The following is a 19,768-nucleotide window of genomic DNA, read 5'->3' on the forward strand; positions in this document are numbered from 1 at the left end:
GTTTCCAGATGTGCAAGCTTATCCATATAGACTCAGTGTTGTTATTGCAGCCAAAGGTGCATCTACTAAATACTGACTTGAAGGGGGAAATAATTTATGCAGTCACTTATTTTATATTACATACTTTTGTGTAATTGAGATTACTTTGTAGAAATCTGTTTTCACTCAATTACAAAGGCAAATCCTTAATATTCTCCTTGGTAGGAGAACAGAATAGGTCCAGGAACAAAATCAGGATACAAATCTAACAACTGTGAGAAAAAAACACAGAAAAAGCAAGATTAAAATCCTCAAAAACTGGCAACAGAAGGCTGATGTAGCTCATAAAAAAGCTGGTGTGAAGCCAGGAAAGTCCAGGCTGGTGAGTAGTTGAGACCAATTATGGCAGGGCAGGTAATCAGACAGGAGGGAAACACACAGGTGTAAGGAAGTACATCAAAACATGACACACATGAGACAAGAATTTCATAACCTAAACAGGAAAACACAAAGGCAATGTTTACCCTGCAATGATTTTTTCTGAAAATAACAACACTTTGTTTTGTTTTGGCCTTTGCTTTAGATGAAAACAGTATTCTGGGTGCCTGAAAATGGAAAGTTCTTAAAATGGGTTCCAGAGTACAACTTTTTTGACAACACCACTGTTCCTTCATAAAATGGAGACTTGTATATGCATTAGTTCCAGTCAATAACCATGCACAAGTAGGTGGACTCACTAGCTCTGTTTGGGCTGCTCACTCCCACTTGTCATTTTTATGTAATTCACTTGCTTTGCAGCTACGAAGCACTTGAAGAAACAACCCCACCTCATCATGCATCCACTCAAACATTCATGTCAGCCATCTTTTTGTATGTTCATGTCTTACCACTGTGGAAGAAGGCGTTTGCATGCATGTGCATCTTGTTTCAGTATAAAGTCACATTACCAGCTACTGGCCTAGTAGGTCAGCCTAGTCAGATGTTTTTGTTATTCAAAAAGTTATTCCATTTCCCACAGATTGTTTTTATGTAAATGTGGCCTAAAAATCAAAGTCAGGACTGTGTTTCTCTGCCTTTCTCTAATGTCAGTATAATACATTTATATATGACATGTGCGGTCTGTTCATATCATGTATGACAGGTGTGAACAAAGCACAGCTAGTGATGACATGCAGGAGTGAGATGGGAAAGGTCACACAGCATAGTAGGCAAGCATTAAATCTTTGCTGTCAACAAACCTGGAAATAGCTCTACAAAAGACAAAGAAGAAAGCACAATAAATTACACTAGCATTTTATGAGTGGCTGTACTCGAGGTCGTTTAGGAATAGGCTGTACAGCTTCATGAAAAGTAACACCACAGTAGCTGGGTTCTTCAGCAGATGCACTGACAAGGAAGTCAAGCGGGAAACAATCATACAGCTTCAGTGGCAGCCTGTCCAAGGCTTGGATTGTGATGCAGTGGAGTTTAGGATTATGAAAGTGGTTTATAGTCATTGTAGGAAGGAAGCTGCACCTCTCCTGTGTAGTGTTGATATCATGTTAGTGGGCTCAGATGTATTGATTATGTTAGCAAATAACTATCATCAACAACACATTAAGGTTGTAAACCCTGTGAATAAAACAGGCTGTGGATATTGTCGTGATAACCGAAGACTTTCCTGATTTTTTTAATCAAGAAAAGTGTTTATGTTCAGGTCTGTTTTCACTACAATTAGTGTTAGCATCTTAGCTAATCTTTGGCTCTGCTGTCTCAACAGGTGAGTTTTATGTGCTGCCGTTGTGTTTATCACATTTGCTCCAACGCAAACAGATGGGTGGACATTTTGAGAGCTATCCTTCCTTCATATTTATTTAACATGACTTGATTTATGATTTATGCACTGTAAATGTGACATTTCTGCAATGATTAGTGAGACACATCCAGCTACTTGTGAGCACCTTTGTTCGTTTTTTTTTTTTAATTGGTGCACTAATAGTGGATGGTAGTTAATTACAATTAATGCATTTAATCTTGACCGCCCTACTTCAACAAAATCCCCGTTAGAGAAAATTAAATGGAATTTCACTTCCCAAAACTGTGTAGCTGCAACAGTGTGATTGGCTCATGGCATTGGAGGGTGGGTCTTAGCAGGGATTGAATGGCTTGTTGACACATCAAGCCACTTAGGGCATTCAGCCGAAGCTTGAATACAAGCTGCAGACCTGTTCACAGATGCAACTCTAAAGGCAAGAGTGTGTTAAGAGACACTTTTAGAGACAATTTCTCTAAAAATTTTAAACCTACACAGATTACAACAACAACAGCAATGAATGTTCAAAAAAGGTTGAATCAACCATCCAAGCTCAAGAGCTGTGCCAAATGGTTGAAGGAGAAAGATGTTCAAGAATCTGAAAAGGAGGGAGTCAGCCTTAATTCCGTCCTTGAATTTTGCTTTTTCAGGAGCCATGAAGACAGTGAGTCCTCCAGTAACTTTCAGTTGCTACATGGAGCACCACACCAAGGATGCCTCCTGCCACCAACCCGATGGCGGCATGAGGAGAATGACTGGCAACAAAAACGCCAGGAGATGAGACCAAAAGGATCCATTAGTTCAGTTGAGCACTTCAACCTCAGGATGGAGTAAGGACAGAGGAGGACAAAAGAAGACATTGAGGGGACACTTGGAGAAAAAAGACAAAGGATCAAATCAAGAGGCTTGATGGAAACTTCAAGGCTTTCATTGAAAAACAGGAGGTCAGGTTATATCACAGGCAATATCAAAGAGCTCATGAGTCTTGTTGAGGTCCAGATGAAGCAGCTGAAGACTGAAATGAACCTGCATCTGCAGACAGCGTCCCGGGCCCTGAACATGACAGACATGCTTGAGGAAGAGTTGAAGGTGATAAAGGATCAAAGTGAGTCTCAGCTACAGATTCAACTGGAGGAAAAGACCTACAGATGCCATGAGCTAGAAAGGGAAGTGGATATGATAAAGGACCAAAGTAAATCTCAGGTGAAGGAGTTACAAATTCAACTACAGATGCAGACTAAGAGGTGCCTTGACCTGGAGAGGGAAGTGGAGGAGCTCAGAAAGAAGCTCTAAATGCTTGAGACTAACCCAGAGCCCTCAATTCAAAACAAGAGTGTGACCACTGCAACAGAAACGGTCCAAGAAATAATTGAGACCATCCAGGAGTAACAAAAGATGGTCCCGGATGAAGATCGGCTGGTCCAAGTAATCTCTGAGACTATCCAGGAGGAACACGAGGTGGTCCAGCAGAAGATCATATTATCCAAAAGGAACCTGTAATCATCCAGGAAGTCAAAGAGGAACCACTGATGGTCCAGGAGAAAGATCAGTTGGTCCAAAAAACCATTGAGACTGTCCAGGAGGAACATGAGGTGGTCCAAGATGAGGATCAGATTGTCAGAGAGGAACATCTAATGGTCCAGGAGGTCACAGAAGAACATGCAATGGTCCAGGAAGAACATCAGCTGGTCCAGAAGGGACATCCAAATATTAGGGAGGTCCAAAATGAACAAGAGACATGACCTCCAGATATTCCTTGTTGAAATTTCTGAGCCACGAAAAGGAGCATATTTAACAAACTCTAAGGGCAAAAACTGAAACTGAAATGTTAAGGCTGGAGCACAATTCTGTTAAAGACAGACATAAGTTTACCTGCATGTAATTGATGAGAGCAACCAATCCAGTTACTTTGCCCAAATGGTATCAGGCCCTCTCCTTTCTGGGTGGAAACGTTCCATGAAAATGAATGGCAGTTAATGGGAAGGATTGGGTCATTAGGGATTTAAAAGCTTAAAATATGAAAATCGCACGGTTATACGATAATTGATATCCAAACTCTAATGGCCAGTTTAATAAACATATAATGTAGAACATTTATGAAATGACATGAACGACATTATAGATGAATAACAGTGTCTGTTCAGACTCTCTCTGTCAAACTGGAGACGTCATAGAACACAACACGTTCTCAATTCAAATACTATTTTATTCATTTCAAACAGCAGGTGGCAGTAACTCATTCCTGACAGTGTGCTTTTTTAAGCTACGCGAAGAAGAAAGCGCTGAAAGGAAGTGTTTTGCCCTCAGTAAATCCTCGCAGGTAATAAAAAAATAGGCCTCTGTCTTTTTATTACCGGTCTTTCTGCCCACATTAACTGCCTTTTAAAAATTCCGTTACTCACTGTCTTAATTTAACTTTTTTATTTGGTTCAGTCTTTTCTGAAAGTTTACCTCATGAAAGCATTATTGGCCTTACAGGTGTAACTGAGGGCTTACAACATGTAATACTTTTGACTCATGTTTTTGGTGTTGTCAGACCAGACAGACGGAGGATAAAAACGTGGACACAGCTCTTTGCTTTTCTTCCCCAATGTTTAATTTAACCTCGTTGACATTTTGACAGACATTTTTGGTTCAATACAATTAAAATAGTGTAAAAAATACGGCTAAAAATGACGGAACAGTCGTCGTTATTGCTACGTAAACAATTAGCAGGTGAGTTGGCTAACTTGCTACTTGTGCTTTGGCCATTTTAAGAAATATTGTCTTAATATCAGAATCAGATGTGGTTTGTTAAGCTATTGTGTTGTTTGTTAAGCTCATGTTTAATGACGAATTCAGCTCGTGACAAATAAAGATAAAGTGCACGTGCATTCATCGTACCAGACGTCTGTTAGTGAGGATATGACTAAGTTAGGTCTGGCTGCTATTGCTCAATAACTACTAAAACTGTTTCCCTGTATATTATACATTACATATTACACATTTTCCGTGTTTTGGGATTTTGAAACGTGCTTGGGTTTTCACACGCCAACTGGGGTTTCCATTGTCATCGTTAATCTTAGTCTTTCTGAAATTTAGGTCACTTGTTATGTACGTACATCACCTGTTTCGACAGCTATTTTAATGAACATACTCCCCTTGTAAACATATTGTACATTTCATTAATAAATCTGGTTTTGTGTAAGCTATTGTCCCTTTTTTGTTTTCAGAGCTGAACAAGAACCCAGTGGAAGGCTTTTCTGCGGGTCTTGTAGACGATGATGACATCTATCAGTGGGAGGTGGTCGTTATTGGGCCACAGGACACATTATTGTGAGTGTATTTGCCCATGAATGCATTTTTCTCTTCCAAGCATTTGAAGTTGTATTCACACATAATCTAAAGTTAATATCTAAACCATCTTTGCTGTCATTTGTAGTGAAGGAGGTTTCTTCAAAGCAGCTCTCACCTTCCCACGTGACTATCCTCTGAGGCCACCTAAGATGAAGTTCATCACAGAGATATGGCATCCAAACGGTAAGAACCAACTCCCCAGGCTTTTGCAATTACTTTGTATCAAAGCAAGATAGGAGAAATGTTTTTCTTTTTGGTAATGGATTGAGAAACTTGTGTAAATCAGGTTGTAAGATTCGGGAAATATCACTTTACCGATCCAAAAAGTAACAATTTTTTTTAAATGATAAGATCAGTTGCTCTTAATCAATAACTTAAAAGGAAATAAGCTTCAGAAACTGGGGAGCAGGTTAAAGATTTGCATCAACATTCTGATAATACAGACAAATTAGTCTCTACAGCAGTTATTTGAAATAACTTGACAAGACTGTCAGTCTCAGCTGTAGCTCAAGGCCTGCGCCGTTTGTGAGAAAGATATCAGATATGGGATAACATTGTTTAATATTTGATAGGATGTGAAGATTAATAAATAAAATAAATACTAGGGCTGCATAATTAGGTAATATTGTGCATAATTGCTGGACAGCTTTAAAATTTGCACCCTCGATATAATACAGAAATGGTATCCTGAGTTTACCTTCTTGGTTTTGGTGTTTTTTTTTTCTCAACTCTGAACATACAGATACCAAGTCCCATTAAAAAAAAAACAACACCGGAAGTTTTTTCAGTAGTGCTTTCAAAATAACTCAATAATTTCCAAAAATGAAAGATTTTCCTTTTGAAAATAAAGGTACGTCCACAAAGAACAATGGTGGCACCATTGTAAACTTAAAGGCCTTTCTGCAGGCATTTTGTAAACATTTGAAGTATTATCTAACACAAACATAATGGCAGCCTTTTACGTGATTATGTAATTACAGTTTTTATGTCTATCTGCCCATCTTCTTGTTTAAAAAAACCTGTTTGGAAAGTGCCCCGTGAAATAAATTCCAAAAGTGTTTTTACCACTCACACTTGGGCCAATGCCCCATACCATGCTGAAGCACATTTGTTCCCCCCTTTACAATTCCCCTGCTGGCCTGAACTCACACTGCTCCAAGCCCAACAAGGCCTGAGCAGGGGTACGTCATCATTTAGTAATATGATACACATAGTCTACAAGTTTCACAGAGTCAGCACAATGGAGAAAACACAGACAAAATGACAGGAACTTTACTCACTGTAGCTTAGTTTGAATCATTTAGGTCAGTTAAAAGGAATTAATGTATCGTAGCGTCATAGCCCTGCTGCACAACTCTTGTGAATAGAGGGTTGTCATAACATGCCTAAGCCCACTCCTTCATCCATGCTAAGACTTGGGTAGAGTACTGTGCCTGAGCATGGCACTGGGCTCTCGCTCTGAAACTGGACTTTGAGTCTCAAGCTTGCTTGGGCATGCTACAAATTGCCTCCTGTTTATCTAAATGCCAGTAATAGCTTTAACTTCATCTGACTGTATCAAAACGGAATAGTCAGATATCTATCCAAGTAGGAAATTTTACACTTCTTGATTTCACATTTCTTGTGGTAATTTGACATTTTTGCAATGTGTTCAGAGCATTTTTTTCCACATGGATAACAAAGAAATTGTGCTTAATTGTGCCACAGTAGTGGAAGCACAACTCACAATATTATATTAGCTGATCTAATTTTCTAAAAGAGATGCAGTATAGTACTCAGTCCTCTGATTTATTGGAAACATTTTATTTTATTTTATGTTTCTCTCTTTGCCTCTTGCCAGTGGCAAAAAATGGTGACGTCTGCATCTCCATCCTGCACGAACCTGGAGAGGACAAGTATGGCTACGAGAAGCCTGAGGAGCGCTGGCTGCCAATCCACACAGTGGAGACCATCATGATCAGTGTCATCTCCATGCTTGCAGACCCAAACGGAGACTCTCCTGCAAATGTGGATGCAGCTGTAAGTAACCAAAATGCCACTTAAGATAGGGTTGCTTTGATATTGCATATTACCACTGATATACTATGTATGTCCTTGTTGTAATGGGAACCTGAGTCCTTAGATTAACACAAACTCTGAATCTACAAGTCATATTTATGGGTGATTTATGATTTTTAAGTGAAATACAAACATGGGTTTAGTGAGGTGGGTTCCTGTGGATGGGGGGTACTTTTTAAAGGCTATAAGGAGACTATCTAATACTTACCTGTGAGAGAAAAACAGCTCCAACTGAGCTTTGAAACCAAGTTTAACATGTGACCTTTTTTTCAAAATGTTTGGTCACTTTTGAAGTTGTTGGTGAAATATTGATATCTTGCAGAAAGAGTGGCGGGAAGATCCTAATGGGGTGTTTAAGAAGAAGGTTGCACGCTGTGTGAGAAGGAGTCAAGAGATGGCATTTGATTAAGGAATCGCTTCACAGTAAGTGCAGCCACACATCAGGATTTATCAGAATATAACTTCACAAACTCCTCAAACTAGTGGATCTTGATCTCTGAGTTCACTGTTGCTAATTTAATTTGGCAAACAATTATCAAATTGATGTGTTCATGTTGTTTCAGGTGGGATACTGCACAGAGGATTCAACAACTGGCAAGACTCAACCATCTAGATGAACATGTTGCACAACGTAAACATCAGCTTGCCACTCACAAGGAAAAAGACTCACAAAATGTACAATTCATTTATCTCTCCTTATTTGGATTTTGCAGTTTAAAAATGAATTTTGAACATAAGTCACACCATCTAGAACAGAGGCTTTCACTCTGTCAAAGGTTCTGGTTTACTTTTCACTTTCTACCATCAGTATGAGAAAACTACTTCCGATCAAGCATCAGCATTTTCTCTCACAGGAAGATAAAAAATACTCTTAATTACTTCTCTGTCATGTGCATATTTGTCAGATTTAAGGAGCAGTTATCCCCACTGATAAATGCCCCTGTACCTATTCTTAGTTTGTTCTGTTTACCTATTTATTTAGCGTGTGACTAATTTAAAGATGCTTATTGTCTAATGGAGTTCTCTCTTTTCTTTTCAACCTGCCTCACTGAGCCAACCAACCTTACAGTTACTTCATTAGTTATGCAAGTTTGGAGTGTTGCAGTTGCTTAAGAAATAGGAATAAACAGGCACCGGCTTTGCTTTCCCTGCACGCTCAGCAGAGGAAGTGTTCCTTTTTTTCCCTGAGCGGAAAACTGATCACCCTGCACTGCCTTAACTTTGACCGCCAGCAAAGGAAACTTGTCTCCAGAGAGACTGCAACTGACTGCTTTTTCTACATGCAGGAAGAAAAACTATTGTGGACAAACCAAAGAATATATCAATAAATGTGTTTTTGATGAACATGCTTTAATCTTTCACCGTTTTGAATGTGTCTGTTCTGGAGGAACGTGGGCAGAGATGAAGCATTCGTCTTATGATGGAGGCTGTGTTGAATTGTGTTTATCTGACCTGACACCATGGTTATCTTTTCAAATAGCTCACTGTAAAACTACAGAAAGCCAGAGCTTTTATTTTCTTCAGACTACAAATTACTGTGCCTTCATTTGGGACAGATATTGGTACTAAACATGCCTTTATTTTCACACACATCTTGTGTATAGACAAGATGTGAAAGACAATAAAATTGTACATTTACACCATAAAGAATATTCAATTATGTACAGAATCAGGTCATGATAAATTAATCACAAATTACTAATTCAATCATGTTTTGATAGCCCATCTATGCCAACTGCCTGCCTGCACTGTGGGGGATGAACAAGGGGGAGAGTCCTGCTAATCACTGAGTGCTAGCTGGCCTGTAGAGATAAGAAAATATCAGGATGGTCTTAGTAGTTCTAAGCAGTGGTTCTCAGCTGGTGGGTCAGACTCCAAAGTGAGCTGCTTTCTGTGGGTTGCAAATGTGCATGGAACATAACAGTTGCAGCAAATATCAGTGATGTACAGAGGCCCTGAGCTGGCATAAATCATTATTTTACTCCATTTTGACATAATGAGTAAATTTTAGTTTTCTTGAAATCTCAACCTATGCATTTCACTACCTTGGGGTGACAAGTTGGTTTTCCAGTGATAATGTGTGAATTTTACAATAGCTCTTAAAAATAACCAACATTTACATGTGATGGCAAGAAAGTTAAGTTAAAAATGAGGCATGCATGTTTTCTCAATGTTTCTGTAATGATGCACTTGAAAACAATTATTTCCTGACTCTTTATGTGACGTTTTGGGTCCCAATTTCTCTTTTAAAGAGTTGTGGTGGGTCCTGAGGCTCAAATACTTACGATGAAAATGTTATTGTGAAAATTTCAGAAATTTATTCCAATCTTTCCAGGCAGCACAAGCAGCAAAGTCCTTATCCCTCCTGTCACTCACTGAGGTTTGAATTGAAATCTTTAACAAGGTCATCAAGCAGGAGACTCCAAGAGGATGCATACTAGCATCAAAACCTCCAACTGATCTTTAAGAGTCTTCTTACATGGTATTTATAAAAGCATTCTTCTGTATTTCTTGGACAGATTTGTTTTTCTTTGTCTTGCTGCTTTTTCTTCTTAGTTTGGATCTGAAAACTACATCAACTCAAAGCGCAAAGAGATTTCTTTCCTCTTTTTTGTCTGGAACAGGTCCTTAACTTGGATGGACTTTATTTGAAGCTTTACAGGTAGTTTCATTTAACTTCTAATATCTCACTCTTACTGGGACAAAGATTGTAACAAAAGGACTTCCTGACTGAAAAACTTCCTAACAGATGGATTTTATGCTAATTTAAGCTATCAGCTGGTAAATAATGCATATGAAGGTTTATTGGTAAAGCTAAATTTGAAAACCAATGGCTGTTGTCAGGCCAAACTTTGTATCTCTGTCATTATTTTAATGTTTTTCTTATAAATCAGTGCTATCGGTCACCCTTTACATTTGCCTGTGGGTTTTACTCGATTCCATAGCCATGAAAAGTGTTAAAAAGATGCTGACTACGACCACTCAGTATTAAATTAATTGAAAATTACAGCATTTTTTTTTTTCATTCCCTGACAAGTGGTGATTTTGAAAATATCAGGTTTTGGCATGACGCCAGCGAAAAGTAAACCTCAGTGTTGACATTTTTACCAAAGTATTGAATTGATTGCATCTTTTAAACTAGGTCAAAATTTTTAAATTTGCACTGACCTTCTTTTCATCAATACTGAATGCTTAAGTGCATTTTACAGTGCTAAAATGATATGTACAAAGGCATATTCAAGGATTTGTTGATTTTGAACATCCAAGTAAAAGAATAAATTTGATTAGGTTTTCAACTGCAGTGACTGTGCACAGAAATGGAGCTCAGCTGAAGTTCAAGCAGGAACTTAAACTGAGCTTTCTTCTCCGAGCCATATCATTGGTTCCTGGTCCAACTTCTCAGAAGTCCAGTGTCTAGACTACATCGAGGGAAATCCTGTTCCTACCATTTGCCTCTCTACCCCTTCAAGTACATGAAGTCATCATGATGAACTCTAATTGCCAAAAAGATTGCAAATGTATCTTTCTGTAAAATTTTAAAGTAAATTCATGTTAAACTTGTATTACTTTGATTGCTTTATTGAATTAAGCGCCAGCTCAATACTGTCAACAGTCAGACAGGAGAATACATATCTTTAAACTGAAAGAGTATAAAATCATCTTTGCAACACAAAAGCAAACCCCTCCCACCCCGAAAAAAAGACAAATCCACCCATCCATGTTGCAGGTGTAGAATAGAAACTTTGGATCCTGAGGTGTTCACTGTCCGGGAGCTGAGAGGCTTTTGTTCATGAACTGCTTCTTGACAAAGCACACCCACCACTGCAAGAAACAAAAGTGTGTTTAGAGAGGTGCCAGAAGCTTCTAAACTTTAGGTATTTTTGTTAAAATAAAGGCCATCCTACAATCCAGATTGTAGGATGGCCAGATTTAAACTCCATCAACAAAATCTAGTTAGAGACTCTTGCTAAAAAGTTGTTATTCAATTTTCTCCGTTGTCCCTTTCTTTGTTAAAATGCCATGTTTTACATTAGAGTCATGTCAAGTGTAGTTAATTTGGTAAATAAAAAAAATGTAGGCAGAGCTGGTACAACCAATGTACCTGGCTTGTCATTTTTTGAATCCACATCGGAAACAATCAACATTACTCATACCGGTGTAAATTCAAAGAGATGTTGGGCTCACCTTGCTAGGTTTGTCTGTCTGGGGGTCAAAAACACGGTCACATAGCCTCAATCCAGTCTCCTGGCGGATCTGCTGCAGGTATGCCCTCATAGTTTCTGGAAAAAGTGAGACTAGTTTTAGCTTCAAAGCTTATCACATAATCAACAACTGTATCATTCTATTTCTTAGTCCTAGCAAAACATCTCTACACAGAGACTACACCACTGTCCATAAAACATCAAATTCATTCATTCATTTAACCTTTATATAAACTTGAAAGAATTTATCATCATTTTAGGGCATGCTTTCATTTTCAATTATTTAAAGTAAAATAACTGTAGAAAAATATGCACTAACAGGATACTACAAAAACTGGGCACAAAATAGTCAAATACCATTAAATTCAAATGCCGAACACTTTTTTATGGTTTTAAATTGACCCAAAGAGGCAAATGCGAGAAGTTGCACAGAACCGTAGAATCGGTTTTCGGAGTGAAGTGTTTACCTTTAGCACTAGTCCATTACTAGAACATGCTGGGACCGATTCAATTAAAGTTATTTATGGTGGTACTTTGCCAATTAAGGCTCTGATTAAATGAAATTAATACACTCATAAAGACCAAACAATATCATACAATTCATCTGAATGCTAAAATTGAAACTGTAGCATTTTTAGAGATTTCCTTTCAACTGATGAAATTATAAAAGAGACTAAATTACTGCATCATAAATGTCCCGATACTGTTCAAGTACAAAACAGAGGCTTGAAACAGCGTTTCCAACTACAAGGGCCAACAGCACTCTGATCATCATAGCTATTTTTACTTCATCTTACTTCAGCCAAGAAACTGCATGAAATACAAGAAGGGAACAAGGACACTGGCAGTAATTCAGAATACAGACTGGGGATACAGGTCCTCAATTTTTCACAGCTAAAGACTGTAAAAATGCTGTTCATGTCCAACAAAGTAAGACCTCGTTTGACTCATTTTTCTTTATAGTCTTGGTGAACCTCTTTAGATGCAGAAATGGATACTGGCCCTGGTTAATAGTGTTGACCCTTACCTTCCTCCTGCTTGTTTGCTGGTTTACTGTACATTGCATTAAGAGGGAATCCTGGTTCTCCAGGAATGGGAAAGTTAGTGATGCCAAGAGTGTACATCTCCTTCTCTCCTTGGCTCCTACAGCTGCACTGTAAAGAGCAAAAAACACAACAATTATCTGCAAATGTTCCCATCAAATGATGACAACAAATGTCGTCTTCTGTTCTGTGAGGGAAACTAACATTCTCCTAATCATCTGTAAGAACTTGAAGGTTATCAGTCATCACAGGAGGCACACAATTACTTCTGTAAACATTAAGATTTGCATGAAGCCAATATACAGTAATATGCACATCAATAAATCTGCAATCTACCTTCTGTAGCTTCTTTAGGCATTCAGAGATGTACAGTGTGACATAAATCAGCGTCCTGTCTGCCTCATTCTGGAAGAAACAGAAACATACAGATTATCTGGTGAAATTAGGCTGAAACAAATAATTACAGGTGTTTTGTTAGTATGTGCTAACATATTGTGTAATGTGCCTGTTTGGTGCAGTAAAAGGTTGCGTGGCTGAAAATCCTGAGTAACTATGCATAGCTGAAGGGAACTTGAGAAAACATGCTTGGGCATGTGAAAGAACAAAATATGGCTGCTTTAGACCATACAGAAGGAAGAGACAGAGAAGAGAGAGAGCTAAAAGAGGAACATACACACTATAAAAAGACTGATCATTTTATAAGGGGTGAAAAGTAACCAATTACATTTTATCACATCACTGTAATTAAAAGGCTATTTCGTGTACTTGTACTTTTTTGAACTGTTTTTAAAATCAATACTTTTATTTATGCATTTATTTTTGGGCAAAGGATTGTGCTTCACTACATTTTAAAAAGAATTAAGTCCTGAATTTAGAAACAAAAAACAAAAAAAGGAGGTCCATGCTTTCTGTTAACAATGGTCAATAAAGAAAGATTGATTCTACATTTTAACCCAAAACAGCTGTTACATTTTACTTTGGGTTAAGTCACACCTGGTTGGAGATTCATATTCTGTTGTTATAACACATTAAGGGAAGATCATATTTCACTATAAAAGTAGCTACTCAGTAAACTCTGAATGATCTACTTTTTACTTGAGTAGACTTACAGAACAGTACTTTTACTTCTACTCAAGTCAATTTTAACCAAAGTAACTGTACGTTTTCATGAGTATGACAATCTTGCACTTTCTCCACCTCTGCAATTTATGTCATACTATAACTTTTACAAGAAAACCTCATATGCATACGGACATATGTTTACTTGTTTTTTTTACACTACGTTAATGGGTCAGTGAATTTGTCAGAGGAGACGACAGTTAATTTCTTACCTTGATTTCATAGTTCTTAAAGAAAACATTGGCTTTGAAGTAGTAGATAGCCTCATCAATAATGTCTGACTCTACACCTGAAATGAAGGACAGGGTATTAAAAAATATGTTAATCAATACATGACTCCTTTAAAGGCACATACTTAATAGCTTAAAGGAAGTAGTTGAAGCTGGGCTGTTTAAGGTACCTGGCATTAGTAGTGGCACTAGCCTCCAGAGATTTCAGTGAATATTGTCCCTTAAACAGGATATGTTTGGAGATGCTAAGCTATACAGTGTAGCAGATGGGTACAGTTTCGCTGCATAAATCAGCTAGTTTAGGGTCAAATGTGCCCAAAAACACAACGTGGACTGAATTGTACAGTGTAATGAAAATGTTTGAGGCTTTATTATTTACCCAGAAACCCTCTGGGTTTGGCACATACAGCTGTTTAGATAAGATAAGGCAGAAGAACACTTAGCAAGTAGCTGATGCTCACATTGCTTTGAAAACACAGAGGTTTTCTGGGTAAAAATAAAACACTCCAAACATTTTATAGTGTGCAGTTGAGCCAGCATTGTTAGCTGGCTCATCTTTACCTTAAACTCGCTAAATTACATCGTGAAACTATACCCATCTGCTACACCGCACATCCTAGTTTCTTTTAGCAGGTCCTTTTTGAAGGGGCAATGCTTTCTGATATCACTGCAGGATACTAACCCGCACTAGTTTTGCGAAGTACCCCTGACAACCCAACTTCAAAAATACTGAAATACCCCTTTAAAAATGACTCTGACATTTCTAATAAAATGTGATCCCACTTTGCAACACTTCATTACATCTTCTCTTCTCTGAGTCATTGCATGTGCAAAACAGCAGCACAGAAAGGGTCTCACTTAATCAGAAAGACCCTGACTATCTTGCTTTGCATGCACTGAAAAAGTTGTGAACAGTATAACACGCATAAATGGAGAAGCTGAAGCATAGTGTGCACTCTCAATGCCATATATGGAAATGATACTAACTCATCAGGAAATGAGCAACGTGTCTTAACAAGGTATAGATCCTGCATGAACTATCAAAACCATTTTCAACTTAACATCACATGTTTGGTTTGGGATTAATTGGGTTTCTATCCTTTTTACACTGGTTCTAAGAACCATGCAGCCTTACCGTCTCCTCTGGCTGGCCCCTTGAACTGGGTTTTCAAGGGAAGTAAAGCCATATTCCCAACCAGCCTGGTTTCAGGGATCATCAGGGTTGAGTGATAGGCCTTAGGAAAGGACAAAAGTTGCTGTCACATACCACATAACAAGCAGAATTTGCTGGATACAGATCCGTCAGTTGGCATCAATGACAGCTCTGCTACCGTCATTAATGTTGCAAAGCTTGTGTTGTCTCCGCATAATGTAGCATTTATTTATGTACATTAAAAGTATGTTATCGTAGACTTGGGGCTACTTTATTGTGTTTAGTAATCTAAGTATCACCGAATTACGACAAAACGCTAATAAAAGCTAGCCAAGAATGCTAACTAGACTCGTCATCATTGCTAGCTTTAGCCCGAAGGCCGCTATGTCACAGTTGAGTTTTTATGCAGGGTTTTGCCTCTAAAAGGCGCAAATACCCTTAGTTTGTTTAATACCCATGTTAAATTTACTTACCGGCATGCTGAGTGATAAATATCAATCCAACTGCTCAGCCGGAGAAAAATATTAACGCCACAGGACCCTGCTTCCGCTTGTCCCACCCTTCAGCTTTACAGGAAGTGGCTAAATGTTCTGTTGCGTAGCTGCCACACGGGGGCGCCAACATACTGTTTTTATTCACACAGGCAAACCTGTTCAGCTTGGGGTAATATTTTATTAAAAAATAAAGCACAAATATTTCTTCTTACCAACAAATGTTTAAAGTCCGGATATGAGTAAAGACATAATGGGTGTGCATGGGTTAAAGCCGAATCTCAGGACTCAGCATCACGGCACACATAAATAAAAACTTCTGAACAAATAAACACAAGATCTTCAGGGTCTGTTTTGTTCCCTGCATGTCCCTTTCTCACGTCCTTGCAGCCAGTCACTTTTCTGCAGAATTCCTGAAGTGGTTTAATCATCAGCTGTCCCCACAGCCTTGAAAAGCTTCATCATAGTTTAAGTTAGCCAACTCTTCATCCAACTCCTGAAGAACGATAAAAGATATATTACAGCAAAGATAAATACACATATTATGTAAACTGCTAAATTTAAATTAATTTCAATTTATCTTCACCTTTGGCTCCTTGACCTCCAGGTCCTCTCCATACTGTATGGAGAGGTCAATATGCTGCAGGACTATGTTAATACCCTCCTCATCTGTGCGATCAAAAGGCAGGAATCTGACCATACTGTAGTCATCAATCTAGATCAAATTGAAGGAGAGGCTGTAAAAAAAAATGTATAATCCAGAATAAAATTTAAACCAAGTGTAAGTTTGTAGGCTTTACTTACAAGTTCACAAATGGCTTTAGTTAACTTCTTGAACGTTTTGCTTCTGATGGTATCGGAGTTATCTTCCATCATGGAGTACATGTCTGGGTCAAGGTACCTGATAAAAGAAAAAGCCAATCAGTGATTCCAGAAGAAAATCATTCTTAATTTCTAACATTTGAAGGAATAAAAGTCACTGTTAAGATATATTTTATTTATTTCGCTATTTTAGGTTTGTTTTATGACAGGCCGCTGTGTTATTATGAACCCCAGTCCAAATTTCAGTCATAAAAACATCTCTAAGTTTATAAAATCAAGCTTCAAAATCATGGAAAATGGGGTAGTAAAATCAGCTCTAGGATGGTGTGGATGTGTCGGCTCAATGAGCCAAAGTCACACCCCTCACGAGAAACATGATCCTCTCAGACTAAAGAAAAAATGGATCTGATCAGCGCTCAGCTGCTTGGCTCTGCGCCAAAGTACTGTCCAATTTATAACTTCAAGGGATGTTCTGATTAGGAAAGTTTCTCCCATTAATGTTGATTATTTCTGGTCACAGGATTATTGAAAAGATATTGAGTTAAGTTTCAGGAAATTAACCTTTTTTGTAGCTGATTTTATTTGCAAAGCCTGGGAGGGAAAACAGAACATACTACATAACACTGACCTGCAAACAAAACACGCAAATTTGTAATGCTTTCAATGAATCGATTTGTTGGAACACTGCAGCATTTAGTGCATGATGTGTAAATTAAGTACAAACAGACAATCAATTAAATAATAAATATCGTGACTTCAGATTGTAAGGAGAAACCAACTCATGGAGAGGAATTCATTTTCTGGACCTTTTCTAAATTGGTGACAGGGGAATGTTGCAACAGGTTTCATATAATGTGTGCATCATAGACAGGACACTCACTTTTCTATTTCCTTCTTAGCTTTTGGACTAAGCAAATCCATTTTTGTCATTATGTTGACTTGAGGAATCTCTAATGACACCATGGCACTCAGGGCAGCCATGACTCCTGAGATGAACTGCAGTGAAAAGAGGAAAGAGGGACTCAGATAAGATACTGTTAATAGATTTAACAGGACAGAGCTGAAATGAAACTCAATGAGATAAGACACAACTTGGCTGTTACCTTAAAAGACTCAACCATGAACTGAGAGTCCACCAGAAAAACCCCGCACACCCTAAACTCCCACTGCTGGAGCTGTTCCACCAGCTGCCTCATCACAGGAAGGTGTGTGTAAAGTTCAATCTGACCTGCAAAAATTAGGCATTTTTGAAAATGGCCAAAAAGGCAAAGACAACCTAACCTAAACTGGAATAGTGTTAGCAATTTATAATCATAACCCTGTAATAAAAACATAGCAAATCTAATTTTCTTTCTCTTGTTTTGTCATGGAGATCAGTAGCCTAAAAGGTGATAAAAATACATGTTCCAAGAACAGAAGTGACATCATTTAATTCCTCAACATTATTGGGGCATTGCCAACAGAAATAGTTAAATCCATCCTAAACAGCCTTTAGCAGGATGATTACCTGGACAATCAAACAGTATGTAGTCATCTTCTACATGCCCCAGGCTCTCCTCCAGCCAGTCAAAGTTGTTAGCAAAATACTCCATGCAAAACACCAAACCACCATTAGGGCCAAATCTGAGAGACTCATCTTCCATCACATCATCCACCTGGATCAGCTCACGGATATCTTTGGATACAAAAAACACAAGACTGTCTTAGGAAAAAGAATAACACCTTTTTAATATAATCAAATACAAGCATGTGTTTAAGAACATTTATGATGCTTGCATATTATCTTTGTTCATTAATCTCTTTGGCTGAAGAAAGAAAGACATGAGGAATCTGTGTCATCCAAAATATACATAACATGCATTCACAACTGATGAAAAACAAAAATCATGTACTTTTCTTGTTTTCTTTATTCTATGTGTTACATTGAATTATATCTGTATTGTTGTGTTTACTGTGAGCATGTGTGCTTTTTATAAACCCCAATTTCTCAACTGGTCTAACATCAGGATCCATGACAACCTCCTTAAAGACTCTGCAAAGTGAAATCCAAAATACCTGTCTTATCACACTAGATATGTTGGAATATAGTTGCTGTAATCGTATGAAAACCCTGAGATCTACATGTGACTGAATTCTGGCTTTAGATCGTTAGAAAGTTTTTCACCTCTTTCCAGGCATGGTTTCATGTGGGCGGGGCCAATATGCGGACTCATGATGTCATGACTCAGTACTGTCTGTTGTTAGCTGACGTCACTGCCTTTATTGAAAGTTAAAATTCAGTTAAATACTGTTTTTTATTATTCATTGTAAGGTAATTTTGCCAAATCTATCAGCCACAGTGGTCTGTGGATCATCATTTAAAGGAACATTACAGAGATTTGAGCCAGAAAACAGACTTTGTTTCTTCTCTGGCACAGAGTCAGGCGGCTGCACTCTAATAATAAGGTCAACATTCAGATTGTAACATTTTCATTAATGAGAAACTGTGACCTAAATTTCAACAACAGGCTACAATTTGGAACCTAAACAGGTTAAAAATGTGACTGAAAAGAGAAAGGACAAAAAAAACATTTTTAAAAGCACATCATAACAGAAGCAATGGGAGGACATATATATATATATATATATATATATATATTTGGCTCTATTTTCCAGTAATTTGTACATTTTGGTAATTTTCTAAAGATATCTTATGAAGTTACATCATTAGCATACGAAAAACAGCTTTATTATCCAAATAAAGGAGATAAACTAGTTGGAATCTTGGGGAAACAACTGAATTTGAGGTGTTATCATGGGAAAACAGAGTCAAATGTCTGTCAAGTCTGAATGTGCAACAACAACATGAGAGAATAACTCTCCAGCCAGGTTGTTTAATATAAGGTGAAACTTAATGTTAGTAAAATGTTGTTTTGGGAGTAAAAGTGAAATCATTCTCCTGCAATGTGCTACTTCACATGCACTCGGTTACTTTTCACCCATATCCCACGATTCGGAAGTGCAAATATGTTTATTTACCTGCCATGACAGGGTAGTCAAAGTGCTCAGCTGCTGGGTCCAGGTTGACCACCTGAACGGAGCGGTTTATAGCCTCTGAATGCTGGATCATGGTGGAGCAGTAGGTACTCTGAAATTAAAAAAAAAGAACTTAAACAATACACGAATAGGGAGCCATAACTTTAACCAGGCCGATGTGGAAACAACCTGACAACCTCATGCTTTAGCATACAACATTAGCCGAATAGCATAATAATGCATTTCTACACTTAAAACAAAATAACAGACAATCCTACCTTCCCGCTTCCCGCCGGGCCCATCACTATCTGAGCATACCGAGGCATTTTGCCCCAATTATAACGTGTCGTGGAAAAGTTGTACAGTGTTTAGTTAGGACGATCAAGCTAGCAGAAAAATATTTACTGATGCTCGTTACTTCTTCTTGTGTTCGTAGGTGTTCACAGCTCAGTATACTGTTCAGTACTGCCACCTAATGGTATGAGTGTGGAACACAACGAAGCAGTATTTTACGTTTATTGCGAAACT

The 19,768-nt window shown here is 38.1% G+C and overlaps 3 protein-coding genes across 3 annotated transcripts; 1 reads left to right on the forward strand and 2 right to left on the reverse strand.

Annotated features, from left to right (window-relative positions):
• Positions 1–4,271: 4,271 nt before the first annotated feature.
• Positions 4,272–8,509, forward strand: LOC121524938 (ubiquitin-conjugating enzyme E2 G1-like). The gene is made up of 6 exons (XM_041810536.1): positions 4,272–4,486; positions 4,984–5,086; positions 5,193–5,290; positions 6,948–7,126; positions 7,488–7,588; positions 7,729–8,509. The coding sequence occupies exons 1-5, from the start codon at positions 4,444–4,446 to the stop codon at positions 7,572–7,574; spliced, it is 510 nt and encodes a 169-aa protein (XP_041666470.1). The 5' UTR covers positions 4,272–4,443; the 3' UTR covers positions 7,575–7,588; positions 7,729–8,509.
• Positions 8,510–10,728: 2,219 nt separating this feature from the next.
• arpc3 (actin related protein 2/3 complex, subunit 3) lies at positions 10,729–15,522 on the reverse strand. Its single transcript, XM_041810535.1, has 7 exons — positions 15,386–15,522; positions 14,895–14,994; positions 13,742–13,818; positions 12,747–12,815; positions 12,395–12,521; positions 11,351–11,445; positions 10,729–10,987 (listed from the first exon to the last, which is right to left on the reverse strand). Exons 1-7 carry the CDS (start codon positions 15,389–15,391, stop codon positions 10,925–10,927), a joined length of 537 nt encoding a protein of 178 aa, XP_041666469.1. The 5' UTR covers positions 15,392–15,522; the 3' UTR covers positions 10,729–10,924.
• A 48-nt stretch (positions 15,523–15,570) lies between these two features.
• On the reverse strand, positions 15,571–19,696 carry gpn3 (GPN-loop GTPase 3). The gene is made up of 8 exons (XM_041810534.1): positions 19,519–19,696; positions 19,244–19,352; positions 17,733–17,900; positions 17,329–17,453; positions 17,106–17,221; positions 16,208–16,304; positions 15,990–16,118; positions 15,571–15,899 (listed from the first exon to the last, which is right to left on the reverse strand). The coding sequence occupies exons 1-8, from the start codon at positions 19,564–19,566 to the stop codon at positions 15,834–15,836; spliced, it is 858 nt and encodes a 285-aa protein (XP_041666468.1). The 5' UTR covers positions 19,567–19,696; the 3' UTR covers positions 15,571–15,833.
• Positions 19,697–19,768: the final 72 nt, after the last annotated feature.

The sequence above is a fragment of the Cheilinus undulatus genome, linkage group 17 (genome assembly GCF_018320785.1).
Source record: "Cheilinus undulatus linkage group 17, ASM1832078v1, whole genome shotgun sequence".
In the NCBI taxonomy this organism is placed as follows: domain Eukaryota; kingdom Metazoa; phylum Chordata; class Actinopteri; order Labriformes; family Labridae; genus Cheilinus; species Cheilinus undulatus.

Coding starts and splice junctions, on each gene's coding strand:
- arpc3 (XM_041810535.1), bottom strand. Junction 11,446..12,394: donor AGCAAACAAGCAGGAGGAAG/GTAAGGGTCAAC, acceptor CACTTTTTCCAG/AAACTATGAGGGCATACCTG. Junction 10,988..11,350: donor AGACAGACAAACCTAGCAAG/GTGAGCCCAACA, acceptor TGTTTCTTGCAG/TGGTGGGTGTGCTTTGTCAA.
- LOC121524938 (XM_041810536.1), top strand. CDS start 4,444: ATGACGGAACAGTCGTCGTTATTGCTACGTAAACAATTAGCAG. Junction 5,087..5,192: donor GGGCCACAGGACACATTATT/GTGAGTGTATTT, acceptor TGTCATTTGTAG/TGAAGGAGGTTTCTTCAAAG. Junction 5,291..6,947: donor AGAGATATGGCATCCAAACG/GTAAGAACCAAC, acceptor GCCTCTTGCCAG/TGGCAAAAAATGGTGACGTC.
- gpn3 (XM_041810534.1), bottom strand. CDS start 19,566: ATGCCTCGGTATGCTCAGATAGTGATGGGCCCGGCGGGAAGCGGGAAG. Junction 17,901..19,243: donor TGACTACCCTGTCATGGCAG/GTAAATAAACAT, acceptor TTGTATCCAAAG/ATATCCGTGAGCTGATCCAG. Junction 17,222..17,328: donor TCATGGTTGAGTCTTTTAAG/GTAACAGCCAAG, acceptor TTTTCACTGCAG/TTCATCTCAGGAGTCATGGC.